At 36.8% G+C, this 18,282-nt stretch overlaps 1 protein-coding gene across 1 annotated transcript in view; it reads left to right on the top strand.

Moving 5' to 3' along the window:
- Positions 1–18,282, top strand: part of DNAH11 (dynein axonemal heavy chain 11) — a 335,620-nt gene that overhangs the window by 10,849 nt on the left and 306,489 nt on the right. Inside the window, 6 exon segments of the mRNA XM_079151923.1 lie at positions 29–225; positions 642–831; positions 1,477–1,576; positions 4,413–4,624; positions 10,698–10,931; positions 12,222–12,389. Coding sequence (XP_079008049.1) covers positions 29–225; positions 642–831; positions 1,477–1,576; positions 4,413–4,624; positions 10,698–10,931; positions 12,222–12,389 — 1,101 coding nt within the window.

Consider the following 18,282-nt stretch of genomic DNA (forward strand, 5'->3'; position numbering starts at 1 on the left):
GCTTTTTAAAACATTTCTTTTTCTGTAGGTATTAGTGCCAGTTCTTTCTAATAAGACCAACCATAAATCCTGGTCATGTTTTACTTCACAAGATATGGAACATCATGTAGAAGTCATGAAAAATAAGATGCATATTTTTAGAGGTAAAATGTCCAGAAGAACTCTTCTACCAATTCCCACTGTTGCAGAAAACATTGACCTGGATCAGAATTATTCAGAGACCAAGTATGTATTGGTATACATATTTCATATAGCATATTAAAATGGAGAGCCAGCATACCCATTTACTATCACACCCCTAGCAAATTATTTGCAAAATAAGGAGTTATTTTAACTACATCATATTTTTAAGTGTTATTTTCTTTCAAAGTATACTTTTTAAAGAAAAACTTCATGATCTCAACAACAATATTCCTTTAGAAAAATGTTTTTTGAGGATATGGCAATTCTATGCTTAATTTTGAAAAATATTATAGACCTACTAAGTACAGAATAAAATGCCACAGCTCAACCAAGAATGTAAAAATAATGGATTTTTAAGACATAATATTTAGGAAACTAGTTTACAGTTGCATAAAATAACTATTAAAACGTCTGCATTTGGATAATTCACCTTTGAATTATCATTTCAATATTTGTAGGCTACAGTCAAATGAGAGGAGAATACTTCATGCAATTGAATCTGTGGTTATTAATTGGTCACATCAAATCCAAGAAATTGTAGAAAAAGATTCAGTGCAGCCTTTGCTGAGTGGTCTTCATCTCACTCCTCAAACTGAGCTGGATTTCTGGACGATGAGGAGAGAGAATCTATCATGCACTTATAATCAAGTAAGTAGAGAGTCCTAGAAATTATAAATTGAATAAACAAAGACAACCATAGAGTGAGGTCTCTTGAGTGGTGATATCCAGTAATTTTAAAGGTATAATGCAGCCTTTATACCACTCAGTATCCTGCTCTGATCTTACACAAAGTGCTGTACATATGGTGTGCATTTTTAAAATTAATGGGGATTAGTTTTGCCTTTATGTGAATATTTTGACAGCATTTGAGATAATTGGAAATATTCTGTGGCAGTGGAAAAAGAATGTTCCCCAAGGGAAATGGTGAGGATGCCAAGATTTAATTAATCTAGTTAATTTAATTGATTTGGGAAGGAATAGTATCTTGCTTGCTGGAAACACAGTTTTGGAGGAGCTAACTTGGGTTCCTCTCTTGGGTGCTTGCTGAAAAGTTTCTTTAAATGTTCTAAAACCTAAGACATTCATTTACATGTTTCTCAGAGATTTTTCTGAAATGAATCAAGAAAGTTGACATGGACTAAATAATAGTTTAGACATGTAAACTAATATCTTGAAAATTCAAATGAAAATTAAATGCAAAATAAACTTATGGAAAAAATTTTAACACTTTTCAGCTTGAAACAAAGTACGCCTTTTAGAATTAAATATTAATTTTTTTCCTTTTTAATTTAGCTTCAGGCTCCTGTTGTCCTCAAGATGGTCAAGATTCTGAAAACCAAACAAAGCAGCTATTTTTCTACTTTGAAGGATATTTTCATGACTGTGGAAAATGGTAAGACTCTTGTTCATGAAATGATTATGCTTGGTTCTTCTAATGATAGATTCATCTCACCCTTGGTACTTTATTCTCCAGCTATACTAAACTATTTTTAGTTTAACTGGTATACAGTGGTATTTACCCAAATGGCCCCAGATTGAAGATCTAATTAGAATGTCTGAGTGAAGGGAGGGTCCTGGGTATTTGGCAGAGGGTAAATGAAAACCCTGCACAGGGGTTTTCCTATCAGCAGTCAGGCTGTGATTATCTAGTTTTCCCCTGGCTGGTGAATCTGAATGTGCTTGATCCCCTCCAGTTATTTAGCTTACAAGTACTCAAAGGCATCATTTGATCTTTTGGTGAAGATTAAATCTGTGAAAATTATAAAATGGTATCCAGTTAAAAAACTCTTCTCCATCCTTGTCCTCCCACCATTTCATTTGAGATCTACCCAAACACAATAATTTTCCCTCAGGTTTGTGATTCTGTTCATGTTTCTTTGTCCATATTTAAACACATATGGATATACATGAAACTGAAGTTTTAAATAAGATTAAAAATATGAACAAGCCGGGAATGGTGTCACATACCTATAATCCCAGCATCTTGGGAGGTTGAGGCAGGAGGATCATAAGTTCAAAGCCAGCCTCAGCAACTTCACAAGGCCTTAATAAACTTGGTGAGACCCTGTCTCTGAATAAAATATAAAAAAGGGCTGGGGATGTTGTTCAGTGGTTAAGAGACCCAGGTTCAATCCCTGCTGCCAAAACAAACAAACAAACGAACAAAAAAGAACCAATAGCTATTTTTGCTTGTTTCTAACACTAGAAAATTTCTTTTTTTCCTACGTGACATTCAGAAGGTTAGCAAATAATTCAAATTCACTTTGAAAGTGTTTTGACATATCTTTAGAATTTTTTTCCATTAATTCTGTTGGAAAAGAAGGTGTAGGGGGAATATTTGGTCTAGGGTGTCTTTCAGAATTGCATTGGTGTTCTAACTCTGCTTATTGAACATTTTAAATTTGCCAAGTCTCCAGTTTTTCATCAGCCAACTGACCATTAACACCTTGGTTTTGGTGTGGTATTTCTCATTCTTGTCACTGTTAGCATTTTAGGACAGATAATTCTTTGTTATGAGGGGTTATCTTTGCATTGTAGGATGTTCAGCATTATTCCCAGCCTCTACGCTCCCCCCAGTTCCAGCTGTGACAAACAAAAATGTCTCTAGACATTAGCAGATATCCCTTGGGGGGGGGGGGGGACTCTTCCCTGACTGAGAACCACTGGATAAAGGTTACCATATACATTATATAGTATAGAGCACATAGTACTTTTGCTCTCAATGAATAGAAAATGTTAGCACTTATTTTGTGTGTGTGTGTGTGTGTGTGTGTGTGTGTGTGTGTGTAAAAGATAAACATTTTCTGTGGTTCAAGCTGCTACAGAAATGAATCATGGGTTCTCGGAGTCTTTCCAGCAAGTGTCCTGGAGATTCAGAAAAACAATTTTCAGTTGAACCTATGGCCCAAACCCATGGTTAGTTAGAGGTAGAAGACCCCTCCCAAAGATGCCCTTAAGCTCTGTGGAATTATCAGACATGTTTAACAAGTTTTAAGGGCACTTGCCTATTAGATGCAGGTATTTAAGTTAATATTGATAAAAATATATTAATTTCAAAACATGAGTATATGTGGAATGTGAATGCACTCTTTTCACAAGGCTTTATTTGTTATTATTTAATTATTATTTTTTATTTTGTTTTTGCGGCACTGGGGATGGAACCAAGGGCTTAGCACATGGTAGGCAAGCACTCTACCACTGAGCTATGTGCCCAACCTGCAAGGCTTTACTGTTAGTGCACAGATAAATTGGTTACATGTCTGTCAAGTAGATGTGGGTGAGTGACAAAGGTCAGCATGTTTTATTTTTGGGGGGGGGGATGATCTTTTGGGATAACATATGAAAATATGATTTAACTCCATTCCCTACCTTCCTAAAAATAACCGTTTTTCAATTAATTAAAGGTATGTGTAGCCTCAGGAGCAAAGTGAAGTCTGATGGGGATCTACTTAGGTACATCAAGAGGACTAGCTTTAACCAAGAGAAAGTATGAACTTCATTAAGCAGTCACTAGCAGTAGTAAAATGTTTAATTTTTTTCTTCATATCTATGACATATTTAAGAAGGATTTCTTACTTTATTATCACGATTGACTAGTTTTTGTTGAGGTAAAATTCATACTGCATAAAATGAACCATTACACAGTGTAAGTTCAGTGACATTTAGGACATTGCAGTACAACTATCCCCTTTGTCCAGTTCCAAAGTATATTCATCACTGTGCTTAATAATTGCTATCTTTGTCAGTACTGTAATAGTTTTCCTAATCATCGCATCAGTTACTCTCATAGGAAACTGGATTGACCTGATAAATGATTCATTTGCACTTGTCCCACGTACTGAGGAGGAACAAACATTCTGGTGATGAAGCTTGTAATCCAAGCCATAAAGTGACAGCAACATCACAGAGCTGTTTTATTCCCACAGCATTTCCATGGGGTTGAGTAAATCTCTTTAGACTACAAGGATTTTCCCCCCTGGGTCTTCAGCCACAATTACTTATGCTATGTGAGTAACTAGACCAGTGCTCTCCTGAGTGGCTGCGTTACAAATGAACAGTGTATAAAGTTTTCCAAACTGTTTATGTGTAGATGGTAAAATAAATAATGAAAAAGGAAAGATGATAACATTTAAGCACAGCCATGTTGTTGGACATGGTTCTCTTGAGCTTGTAAAGTGAGTTTAGAAAAAAGATGACATCCTATGCATGACAGTTCTCTCTCCTTTCAGCTCTTTGCGAAGCCCAAGATGTAGAACTTTACTTGAGCCCTCTGAGAAGACACATTCAACGTCTCCAGGAAGCAGAATTCCCACAGATCCGCCTGCTGATCACCCCATTATTTCATACCATCTGTCTTATTTGGAGTCATTCCAAGTTTTATAGCACCCCTGCTCGGGTTATAGTCTTATTGCAAGAGTTTTGTAATCTCTTCATTGAACAGGTATGAAGCATTAAAAATAGGAACAATAAGGATCATTGCCATGAGGTAGGTTGTATTGGAAGAGGGAAGAAAAAATCCAGATTACAATAAGAACATCATTTCCCTTTTTCTGTTTTCAGAAAGGACTTTTATGATAACAAAGACTGGTGGCTTTTTATCCAAAATGGCAAGGGAGCTCTGGAAATTAGTCAGATACAGTCAAAGAACAAATTGTTGCTGGATTTTGTTTAACATCCTACCTTCAAAGAGATTTAAGGCAGATTTCAATAAAAGGTCAATATGCATAGTACTTTCTTTGTAACCTTCCCTTTGGTTTCCATAAGATGCTGGCTGATAGAAGACTGTTAGTGAAGTAAGTAGAGAATCTGCTCCCACCCGCAAGTCATCTTTGACAAACAATTGTGGAATTGTTTTAAAAGAATTCTGATTCACTGTTGATCTTTAAAAATCTTTTGTAATTATTTCTCTACTCTTGACATGCAAAAAAAAAAAAAAAAAAAAACTTTTTTTTTAAACCAGATCACCTTACTTCTGCTTCCCCATCCTTCTCTGTGTGAGCTTCCATTCTTCTTGGGTTCATGGCGTCCACATGTTGCCTAATTTGAGACCTGAAAGGTGCTTGGATACCGCAAAATCTGGTTATTCTTAGTTGGGAGTGAGTCCATCTGCTCTGGCTACCATAATTAAAGACTGTAGACATAGTGCCTTAATCAGCATAAATTTATTTTCTCACAGTCTGGAGGCTGGAAGTCTGTGAGGAGGGTGAAGCCAGGGTCATGTTCTGCTGAGGGGCCTCTTGTTGGTTTGTAGGCAGCCAGCCACTTTTTTCCTGAGTTCTTACTTGGTGGTCTCCTTCTCTATAAAGTGACAGTCCTTTTGGATTGGGACCCCATCCTTAAAATCTTGTTTAACCCCAATGATCTCCTGAAGACCATAGATCCAGAGAGAGTCACATTGGAGTTAGCCTTTCAACATATGAATTTAGGGAGGACACAATTCAGGTATGTTTCAGATGATTTAACTGAGACTTGAAATGTCATTTGCTCATTTTCCCTGAGAAGTTAGTGGGGAGCCAGACTAGATAAGATAAGAGATCTGCAGACTTAATGATTTAGAGTTTCTGGAGTGTGAGATGGAATTGAGTCTCTCATCCTCACCCCTTGGAGGACTGAGTGGTATGTGGAAAGGTCTTTAGACTTGGACTCCTAGATTCAGATCTACTTGAACCGGGTTCTATTACCCTTCTCTGAGTTTCAAGTTAATTTGTTGCTGTATTTTATTGTCATCTCCCCTGGTTTCCTTCTGTTTCTGTTCCTCTGGTGACAGACTTCCATTTGCTCTGTTTCTAGGCAAGGGCCCTGGGCTTTAATCTCCATGTGAAATGCCACTATTTCTGTCACAGGGTCATAAATACAACTACTACTTCTCCAAACCTCCTTTAAGGGACCCTCTTTTCATTATAAGAATTACCAAAACCATTTTACTGCAAAGCTCCATTAATGTGCTAACTCAGAGGAGGCTTTTCATCAGTATAGATTGCTTTTAAGAAGTCCTGGCTACCTTTAAGCCTGTAAACCTATTATCCTGACCCCTAGTCTGTGTCAACAACCAGAGTCTGCCAAGCTCCCCAGGGAATGCTGTGGCTTCTCTTGTTCCTTAGTTCTGGCTTCAGTCCAAAGGTTCCATTGACCTGATTTCTTTGATTCTTCAAGTGGCAGAGCCAGGATTTTTTAGTCAATCTGTCCTAATATGTTAAGAAGCAAAAATCAGGTACCTGGATTCCCTGAAGAGCTGAGTGCCCTTTCCTCTTCCCACATGTTTGCTAATTTATTTTACATATTTAACAAATACTGTAACTACTATATTTAACAAATACAAATACATATTTAACAAAATACTATTATTATTTTGCCAGGATCTACTTAAGCCCTTTACCAAATGTCAAATATTCAATCCTCATATCCAGACTATGGCATAGGTACTTTTAGTAACTCCATTTTATAATTAGAAAACTGAAGGTGAGAGAAGATAAATAACTTTCTCAAGGTCATCTAGCTAGTAAGTGATGGAGTTTTTTGCCCCTGTGCTCCATATTTTTAAAGTTTTTATTTCTAATTAAAGCAAACATACATGTTGTGCAAATAATAATTATAAAACATTCTTACTGTATAACATTTGAAACAATAGAAAAAGTCTTGCAGTTCTATAACCCTGAAACTCAGCATTTATTTTCCTTTCCTTAAAACTTATGCATATTTATGCACTTTATCATACATACAATTTTACTACCTTCTTGGAAAAATGACTTTTGTTGTTGCTGGATATACAGGTTGTTGCCAGACTTCTCTATTAATTACATGTGAAAAAAAAAACTTTATACAAAAGCCCTTTTCTTTAACTTGGATTATTGGCTTAGTGTTAATTCCTTATGTTGATCAAAGGACACAATCTTTTCATGACTCTTGAGTATTAGTTAATATTTGCAAATTCTCTTCTAAAAGAATATTATCAATATGTGTGAAGTTTTACTACAACTTGTCAACTTTGAGCATTATCATTTTTTAAAAAAAATTGGGGTCATTTATTGGGTATTTAGCAGTATCCTATAGTTTCTTAATTTGTACCTTGCATGATATATGTGATTACACATTTTACATACTTCTTATAATTGTGTTTCTTCATGTAGCCTTCATGTACTTCCCTTTCATGAGTTTATTGATCCCAGCATTTCAGTGAAGATAAAGCATTTTTAAATTTGTTATGTAATTAAGGCTCATAATCTGTGTTATATTAGAGGACATAAACTAGTATTCTGTCAGCTGCATTTTGCATAATTTATTCATTTTTGTTAGTGGGAATTTAACCCAGGGGTGATTTACCACTGAGCCACATCCTGAGCCTTTTTAATTTTTTATTTTGAGACAGTCTCACTAAGTTGCTTTAGGCCTAAGTTTGTGAGGCTGGCCTTGAACTTGTGATCCTCCTTCTCAACCTCCTGAGTTCCTAGAATTACAGGTGTGCACCTCCATGCCTGGTTTTTTTTTTTTTTTTTTTTTTTTTTTTTTTGAAAAAATTGCCAGTAGTTATATTTGCTAGATTTCATTTAAACTCCAACTTTTAGCCTCCACTGAAAAATCAGAAATATTGCCACACTGACTGTGCCATCCCATTATCACAGTTGGTTGCTGGTGCTTCAGGTTCCCCTTTCCATGGATCAGTTGTAGACCAAGTTACTGTCAACCTCACAGTCTGCTGCTGCTTCTGATCTGCTTTACTCAGCATCTGCCTGACCCTATGGCTGGTACCCAGTGACAGACAAAAACCCTCAGTTACTTTGGAAGCAAATGTGCTTCTCCTTACTTGTTTCCTCAGTGATCATTACCATTGTCACTTAGGTTAGCCCTGTAGAAGGGATTGTAGGGTCACCTGACATGATAATACACATAAGCTTCAGTGATGGGAGTTTTCTTAATGCTTTGACTCACTTCTCTGCTAACTCCGACTCTAACTTCTGGACAGTCCATCGTTACCCCACAAGTCCACCACTCTGTCCATTCTATGATTTGCTATCTCCCTGGTCAATATCGTTATCCTTAAGATCCTGGATGAAGAAGAGTCAAAGTCCAAACAGTCAAGCCTGGAGGAGAGGTATCAGCATTGAGCATAATAATCCATAAAAGCACATAAAGAATAGAGAAGAAGCAGGTGGGAGACAGATATTATTAGACTAACAATAACATTGATAAATTGCCTAATTGACAATTGGCTTACTGATATGTAAATTCTCAGCGTTCTCTCGCAGTGTCTGCAGGGAACTAGTTTCAAGACTCTGGTGGCTACCCAAATCCCTGTATGCGCAAGTCCATTGTTTATGATGGTCTAGCATTTGTGTTTAACCAATGCATGTCATCTGGTATACTTTAAATCATCTCTTATACCTTATAAGATTTCATCTTATATTTACTGCAATGCAAATGCTATGCAAATAGTTAGTATACTATATTGTTTAGGGAATGATGAAAAAATCTGTTCATTTTCAGTACAGATACAATTTTTTTTTTCATGTTTCCAATCTGTGGTTGTTTGAATCTATGGATGTGGACCCAATGGATAGGAACAACTGACAAGGCTGACCGTATTTTAGTTTATAAGATCTTCTAAGTAGGACCAGTTTATACTAAATCCAGTGGGTTTTTTTTTTTTTTTATTTGTCCTCAAACCATTAAGAATAAGATAATAGAACTGGTGTGGTTGGTATGCTCCAGGAACATTTGTAGGAGGTATAGAAAGGAATTCAGTTTAAGAGCTAAAATGGATCTTGAGGTTCTCCTAATTCATCTCCCTCATTTTACAGATAAGAACAACTTGCCCAGGTCTCTTGACTTCTGTGCTTTTTCCCTCATATTCTCTGCTGCCCAGTATAATACTGTAGATTGGGTTTTGGAATCTGGGATGCTAAGTGCTAGTCTGGGATATTGTTTTAGGAGATCTTACTCAACAGAGGGCGTGTGAATGAATTGAATTGGCTATGATGATCTTGTCTACTTGCAGGCCAACCCAGCTAGTAAAGGAATGAGTACAGGGGTAGCTTGTGCTGTGATGTTACTTTGAATATAAGTAATTAGGTAACAGGAAACTGCAAAGGGAAGGCAATTGAGTTACCTGTCTATTCTCAGCTTACCAAAATATTAAAGAATATAACATACATAATGGTAAATGGAGTGTACCATACACTCTTCCAGAATGTGCAGTTTTGAAATTCACACTATGAAGAGATCACTGGCAGTTCTCCTCCCTGTTCTATGTGAAATGTTGGCAGCCTTCGGGTAGAGATTAGTTTCCAGCCAGAATAGGAAATAAGAGAATAGAACAGGAATCAGCAGCTAGAACTCAAAATGTTCTGATAAGTGTGGTTTTAGACACTAAATGAGTGGGAGATTTTTGTTTGTTTTGGGGCATTTTACCACTGAGCCCCTGCCATTTTATTTATTTTTTTAATTTTGAGACAATCTTGCTAAATTGTTGGGGCTGGCCTCAACTTGTAATCCTCCCATTTCAGCCTCCAAAGCTGCTGGGATTACAGTATGTGCCACCACACCTGGAGAGTGATTTTCTTATTGCTTTACAAATGAATGCCACAGAGTCTATCTTGAATGTAAAATTGTTGCATTAATGGGTTAGGAAATCATATGTCTATATTTGGAGGAAAAAAGGACTGCCATGTGCTACGTGGAACTCAGTGGTTTTAAAACATTCCATTCTTCACTGAGATCTTGAAAAACCTTATAAGCAACCACAAAATTAAAGATACATAATTCAAACCTAATTTATATGAGGTTAAAATGCATCAGAAGATAGTACACAATAGAAAATTTCAGAAGGCAGTTTTTGAGGTCCTTTCTGAAGGGAGAAATTCTGAATGTTCATGACAAATACAACATTGGGAAGGACTAGGTGGTGGTCCTCAGAAGTGCTTGCACAGAGCTTCATGAATCAGCTGGGCTTTTTCCTTTACTCTTTCCTTTTCCTCTTTCAAAACTAGTTCATGTGATCTATCTCAGATCATACATCCTAAAATGCCACTTAAGCCCCCAGAAGAGAAGTTCACTAACCCAGAAGACTTTCTAGTGGCCTACCCACCTAATCAGCTCTTACTCATTTTTTGCAAGTGACCCTGTACTTCAGGTAAAGTGATGATATTTTTAAAACCCACCTTTTGACAGCTTTCCTCAGCTGGCTTGTGTATTTCTTTATATGAAATAATGGTGCAGAATATTTGCTGACAGAAATACCTGTGCAAATTCCGATTACACAGTTTTCATGTAAGGTTCAGCAAGAATTTAGTCATTACTAGAATGTAAAAATCCAGAAATAGTGGTGTCTCCCACATATTATTCAACCTTATAAAATTTATGTCACTGAAGCCCAAGTGTCTGAATTTCCAGAATTCATGCTTTCTGTGTCTCAGCATTGCTGACCCAATTCTAGATGTTGTCATTTAAAAACAATGAATTGAAAACAAATGGTGACAGTAAACTATTAAACACAGTTCTGTCCTTTCATTGAATCCTAGGCAATAGCTTACCTTTCACCTGATGACCTTTTGAAAGGAGAAATCGAAGACTCGCTGGAAAAGGTGCAGGTTGCCGTTGACATCTTAAAGACTTTCAAACATTCTTTTTTCAACCACAGAAAAGGATTGACAAGTTATTTCACGGGAAATAAAGACATGAAACCTTGGGATTTCCCATCCGATCTGGTGTTTTGCAGATTTGACAAGTTTCTTGAACGTTTAGTGAAAATAGAGGTATCTATTTATTTGTTGTTTATTCATATTGTGAGTGAGGTCAAAAAGCCAATAGCTTTTGGACCAGCTTCTGTGTGATGGGAGAAGTGCTCCTTTCCTAGTAATTCTCATGAGGAACTCATAGGGTCCATGCCATAAGGATAGAAAAATGAATTTAAAAGTTTTAATTTGGCTTTTTACTCATTTTTGATTCTGCTCTTACACTGAGTATAAGGAAGTCTTTTTACCCATTAGTTTACTAAGATCCTGAAAGCTATAAATCAGGAAGCTGTAAAGGAATCCCTTTTCCCTGAAAGGTTCAAGAGGAAATATATAAAACATGGTTGAACTTATGATGGCATTCCTAAAAATCCATTTGATAATTTAAAATAATCACACTATCTTTTAACATATGGAACCTACTGGCTAAGGTTTTTTACAAGTTTGAACTGAAAATACTGCCTTCTTTTCAAAGCTCTAACAATTTGGGCTTTTATCATTGATAAAAAGTTTATTGGATTTCCTTCAGAAAAGTCTCATTTTCTGGATGGAACTGGAGACTATCATGTTAAGCGAAATAAGACAATCCCCAAAGACTGAATGTTCTCTCTGATATGTGGATGCTGACTCGCAATAGGGAGGAGGGAGTGGAGGTTCACCAGACTGGACAGGGGGAAGGGGGGCAGGAAGCAGGGATGGGAATAGGAAAGACAGTAGAAAGACTTTACATAATTCTCCTATGTTCATATATGAATACATGACCAGTATAACTCCACTTCATGTATAACCACAAGAATGGGAAGTTATACTCCACATATGTATGATATGCCAAAATATATTGTCATGTATAATTGAAAACAAATTTTTTAAAAAACCTCATTTTTGCTTAATCAACCTGTCTCTCAAACTCACTTAAATACCTGAGTAAGAGCAACTTGTTCGTCCCTTTCATAACAGTCTCTGGAGCTCCCTTCCACTAAAGGAGCTGCCTCATTGCAAAGTTGAGCAGAAAATGCAAGGTTCAGATATTACCTGGGGATGTGACTTATGATTAGGAGAGTATAAAATTACAGGACTCCTATGTCTAACCATGGTAAGTTAGGGGTTCTATGAATTGTGAAATACTTTTCAGTAAATATGAAAATGGGGATTTTATTTTAAAACTTGACAATGATTCAGTTAGTTGTTTTCTATCATCTAAATGTCCATGAACTTACTGATTCAGCATGTTTGAAAATGTTCTCCATTTGAAACTGTCAAATCTTTTCCTGGTCAAGATGATGGAAAGGTCTTTACTGTGTTTTTACAAAGGATGTATTTGTCACCATGTTGGAATTTGAAAAGCTGGAAAGACTGGAATTTGGCGGTTCCAAGGGAACAATTTTAAATGAGCAAATCTGCAAGATGAGTGAAGAATTTATAGAACTCTGTAAAGTTTTTAAACACAGCTCTTACGACCCGTCTGATTACAACAACATGGTAATATTATACCTTTGCATTTTTATTTCCTAGGATTCTATATTTTTAAAGCTGAAAAGAAAGGTAGGTCATAGTGACCGTAGGTACCATCCAGTCTGGTCCCTTTACGACCAAAGAGATTAAATGATTTGCCTTAAGTTTTTTAGTTACTTGGTGGTGGATTGCGAATCAGAACTGAGGCCTTTGTATTTTCTTCCACAACTGTTCCTTTTTTAAAATTTTTATTTATTTATTTTTTTAATTAAAATCATAAATTTACATAGGGCAATGTTGTTTGATTCATTCTGTCATTTTTTTCTCATCCCCCCACCCCTCCCACCCCTCTTTTCCCTCTATACAGTCCTTCCTTCCTCCATTCTTACCACCCTCCTTATCCCTAACCCTAAACCTAACCCTAACCCTAATGTGAACCCCTCCTACCCCCTATTATATGTCCTCATCCGCTTATCAGCGAGATCATTCGTCCTTTAGTTTTTTGAGATTGGCTTATCTCACTTAGCATGATATTCTCCAATTTCATCCATTTGCCTGCAAATGCCATAATTTTATCATTCTTCATGGTGGAGTAATATTCCATTGTATATATATATATGCCACAGTTTCTTCATCCATTCATCAACTGAAGGGCATCTAGGTTGGTTCCACAATCTGGCTATGGTGAATTGAGCAGCTATGAACATTGATGTGGCTGTATCTCTGTAGTATGCTGATTTTAAGTCCTTTGGGTATAGGCCAAGGAGTGGGATAGCTGGGTCAAATGGTTGGTTCTATTCCAAACTTTCTGAGGAATCTCCATACTGCTTTCCAGAGTGGCTGCACTAATTTGCAACTCCACCAGCAATGTATGAGTGTACCTTTTTCCTCACATCCTCGCCAACACCTATTGTTGCTTGTGTTCTTGATAATTGCCATTCTAATTGGGGTGAGATGGAATCTTAGGGTAGTTTTGATTTGCATTTTTCTTATTGCTAGAGATGTTGAACATTTTTTCATATGTTTGTTGATTGCTTGTACATCTTCTTCTGTGAAGTGTCTGTTCATATCCTTAGCCCATTTGTTGATTGGGTTATTTGTATTCTTGGTGTAGAGTTTTTTGAGTTCTTTATAGATTCAGGAAATTAGTGCTCTATCTGAAGTATGAGTGGCAAAGATATTCTCCCACTCTGTAGGCTCTCTCTTCACATTACTGATAGTTTCCTTTGCTGAGAGAAAGCTTTTTAGTTTGAATCTATCCCAGTTGTTGATTCTTGCTTTTATTTCTTGTGCTATGGGAGTCCTGTTAAGGAAGTCTGATCCTAAGCCAACAAGTTGAAGGTTTGGACCTACTTCTTCTTCTATAAGATGCAGGGTCTCTGGTCTGATTCCAAGGTCCTTGATCCATTTTGAGTTGAGTTTTGTGCAGGGTGAGAGATAGGGGTTTAATTTTGTTCTGTTGCATATGATTTTCCAGTTTTCCCAGCACCATTTGTTGAAGAGGCTATCTTTTCTCCATTGCATATTTTTGGCCCCTTTGTCTAGTATGAGAAAGTTGTATTTATTTGGATTTGTGTCCATGTCCTCTATTCTGTACCATTGATCTACCTGTCTATTTTGGTACCAATACCATGCCGTTTTTGTTACTATTGCTTTGTAATAGAGTTGAAGATCTGGTATTGTGATACCCCCTGCTTCACTCTTTCTACTGAGGATTGCTTTAGCTATTCTGGGTTTTTTATTCTTCCAGATGAATTTCATAATTGCTTGCTCTATTTCTGTAAAGTACATCATTGGGATTTTAATTGGAATTGCATTTAGTCTGTATAGCACTTTAGGTAGTATGGCCATTTTGACAATATTAATTCTGCCTATTCAAGAACATGGGAGATCTTTCCATCTTCTAAGTTTTTCTTTAATTTCTTTCTTTAGTGTTCTGTAGTTCTCATTGTAGAGGTCTTTCACCTCTTTTGTGAGATTGATTCCCAAATATTTTATTTTTTTCAAGTCTATTGTGAATGGGGTAGTTTTCCTAATTTCTCTTTCTGAAGATTCATCACTTATGTATAAAAATGCAAGGATTTATGGGCATTGATCTTGTAACCTGCTACTTTACTGAATTCACTTATGAGTTCTAAGAGTTTTCTGGTGGAATTTCTAGGTTCCTCTAAATATATAATCATGTCATCAGTGAACAGGGATAGTTTGAGTTCTTCTTTTCCAATTCATATCCCTTTAATTTCTTTGGTTTGTCTAATTGCTCTGGCTAGAGTCTCAAGAATGATGTTGAATAGAAGTGGTGAAAGAGGGCATCCCTGACTTGTTCCAGTTTTTAGGGGGAATACTTCCAGTTTTTCACCTTTTAGAATGATATTAGCCATGGGCTTAGCATAGATAGCCTTTATGATGTTAAGGAATGTTCCCACTATCCCTAATTTTTCTAGTGTTTTGAGAACGAAGGGGTGCTGTATTTTATCAAATGCTTTTTCTGCATTTATTGAAATAATCACGTGATTCTTGACTTTACGTCTGTGATATGGTAAATGACATTTATTGATTTCTGGATGTTGAACCAACCTTGCATCCCTGGGATAAAACCCACTTGATCGTGGTGCACTATCTTTTTAATATGTTTTTGTATGCAATTTGCTAAAATTTTGTTGAGAATTTTTGCGTCAATGTTCATTAAGGATATTGGTCTGAAATTTTCATTCCTCAATGTGTCTCCGTCTGGTTTAGGTATCAGGGTGATATTGGTTTCATTGAATGAGTTTGGGAGGGTTCCCTCCTCTTCTGTTTCATGGAATACTTTGAGAAGTATTGGAATGAGCTCTTCTTTAAAGGTTTTGTAGAACTCGGCTGAGAACCCATCTGGTCCCGGACTTTTCTTTGTTGGTAGGCTTTTGATGACCTCTTCTATTTCATTGCTTGAAATTGATTTATTGAAGTTGTGTATATCCTCCTCGTTCAGTTTAGGTAATTCATATGTCTCTAGAAACTTGTTGATGTCTTGGAGGTTTTCTGTTTTGTTGGAGTATAGATTTTCAAAATAGCTTCTAATTACGTTTTGTATTTCACTCGTGTCTGTTGTGATATTTCCTTGTTCATTCCAAATTTTAGTAATTTGAGTTTTCTCCCTCTTTCTCTTTGTTAGTGTGGCTAAGGGTTTATCAATTTTGTTTATTTTTTCAAAGAACCAACTATTTATTTTGTTAATTTTTCCGATTGTTTCTTTTTGTTTCAATTTCGTTGATTTCGGCTCTGAGTTTAACTATTTCCTGTCTTCTACTACTTTTGGTGTTGGTCTGCTCTTCTTTTTCTAGGGCTTTGAGCTGTAGTGTTAAGTCGTTTATTTGTTGATTTCTACTTCTTTTGTTGAATGCACCCCATGAAATAAATTTCCCTCTAAGTACTGCTTTCATAGTGTCCCAGAGATTTTGATATGATGTGTCTTTGTTCTTGTTTACTTCTAAGAATTTTTTAATTTCCCTCCTGATGTCTTCTGTTATCCATTCATCATATAATAGTGTATTATTTAATCTCCAGGTATTGGAGAAGTTTCTGTTTTTTATTCTGTCATTTATTTCTAATTTCAATCCATTATGATCTGATAGAGTACAAGGTAGTAACTCTATCTTCTTGTATTTGCTAACAGTAGCTTTGTGGCATAAAACATGGTCTATTTTAGAGAAGGATCCATGTCCTGCTGAGAAGAAAGTATATTTGTTCTTTGTTGGATGGTATATTCTATATAAGTCGGTTAAGTCTAAATTGTTGATTGTGTTATTGAGATCTATCGTTTCTTTATTCAATTTTTGTTTGGATGATCTATCCAGCAGTGAGAGAGGTGTGTTAAAATAGCCTAGTATTATTGTTTTGTGGTCTATTTGATTTCTGGAATTGAGAAGTATTTGTTTGACGTACATGGATGAGCCAATGTTCGGGGCATAGATATTTATGATTGTTATGTCTTGCTGATTTATGCTTCCCTTAAGCAGTATGTAATGTCCTTCTTTATCCCTTCTGACTAGTTTTGGCTTGAAGTCCACATTATCTGAAATGAGGATGGATACTCCAGCTTTTTTGCTGTGTCCATGTGCATGGAATGTTTTTTCCCATCCTTTCACCTTTAGTCTATGGGTATCTCTTTCTATGAGATGAGTCTCTTGCAGGCAGCATATTGTTGGCTTTTTCTTTTTTATCCAATCTGCCAGTCTATGTCTTTTGATTGATGAATTCAGGCCATTAACATTCAGGGTTATTATTGTGATATGATTTGTATTCCCAGTCAGTGGACTCATTTTTGTTTTTTGACATGATTTGGTTTCTCCTTTATTTGGCCTAATCCTTTAGGCTAGTTCCTCCCATTGCTGATTTGCATCGTTGTTTTTCATCTCTTCCTCATGGAATGTTCTGTAATGCCGGCTTTCTTTTTGTAAATTCCTTTAGCTTTTTGTTTATCATCTTATTTCGTTGTCAAATCTGAAAGTAAGTTTTGCTGGGTATAAGATTCTTGGTTGGCATCCATTTTCTTTCAGGGCTTGGTAGCTTTTAGGCCCTTCTAGCTTTTAGGGTCTGGATTGAAAAATCTGCTGATATTCTTATTGGTTTCCCCCTGAATGTAATCTTACTCTTTTCTCTCGCGGCCTTTAAAATTCTGTCTTTATTTTGTATGTTAGGTATTTTCATAATAATGTGCCTTGGTGTGGGTCTGTTGTAATTTTGTATGTTTGAAGTCCTATAAGCCTCTTGTACTTGGTTTTCCATTTCATTCTTCAGATTTGGGAAATTTTCTGATATTTTCTGATATTATTTCATTGAATAGATTGTTCATTCCTTTGGTTTGTTTCTCTAAGCCTTCCTTAATCCCAATAATTCTTAAATTTGACCTTTTCACGATATCCCATAATTCTTGTAGATTCTGTTCATGATTTCTTACCATCTTTTCTGTTTGGTCAACTTTGTTTTCAAGATTAAATATTTTGTCTTCAATATGTGAGGTTCTGTCTTCCAGGTGTTCTATCCTGTTGGTTATGCTTTCTATGGAGTTTTTAACTTGGTTTATTGTTTCCTTCATTTCAAGGATTTCTGTTTGTTTTTTTTTTTTTTTTTTCGGTATCTCTAACTCTTTATTGAAATGATCTCTTGCTTCCTGTATTTGCTCTTTTAACTGTTGATTGGTGTGATCATTTAATGCCTGCATTTGCTCTTTCATCTCCTCGTTTGCTTCCCTGATTGTTTTAATTATGTACATTCTGAACTCCCTTTCTGACATTTCTTCTGCTGTGCTGTCATTGGGTTTTATTGATACAGTATCTAAGTTTGTTTAGGACATTTTCTTCCCTTGTTTTCTCATATTGGTCAGATGTCAGTGGGACTCTGTGATATTGCAGATTTCCTCTATTGGCTTATAGTGTCCCTGTAGATTTCCAGTGTATCACCTCCTAGCCTTCAGTAGCCTGAAGTCTTGGAGTAACTAGATAATGCAGTGCTTCCAAAGAAAGCTGCCCCTAGTCCAGTACTGGTTCCAGGACTTGGAGCTGGCTCTTTGTGGAAAGGCTCTCAGTGGGGACCTGCTCCAAGAAGCTAGCCTGGAATGGCGCTTCCCGCCGGAGGGAGACGGGCTGCTTGGGGAAGTTCCTGGCTGCCCTGTCCTTGTCCCTGAAACAGCCTGCGGGCAGGAACTTGCCATGCTGCCTCAGGGACTTGAAGCTTGATTCTGTGCAGAAAGGCTCTCACTGAGGGGCCTGCTCCGAGATGCTGGAGAATCTGGCCCTGTGGGAGGAGCCCACCACCAGAGTGCGCAGGGCTGCCTGGGGAGGACTCTAGCTGCTCTGCCCTACTCTAATAAGCCACCCAAATCCGGGCCTGCCTCCCCGGCAGCACTTCACCGGGTTGGGGAGACTCACCCCGTGGCTCT

This window comes from Sciurus vulgaris (genome assembly GCF_902686455.1).
Source record: "Sciurus vulgaris genome assembly, chromosome: 8".
NCBI classification, from domain to species: domain Eukaryota; kingdom Metazoa; phylum Chordata; class Mammalia; order Rodentia; family Sciuridae; genus Sciurus; species Sciurus vulgaris.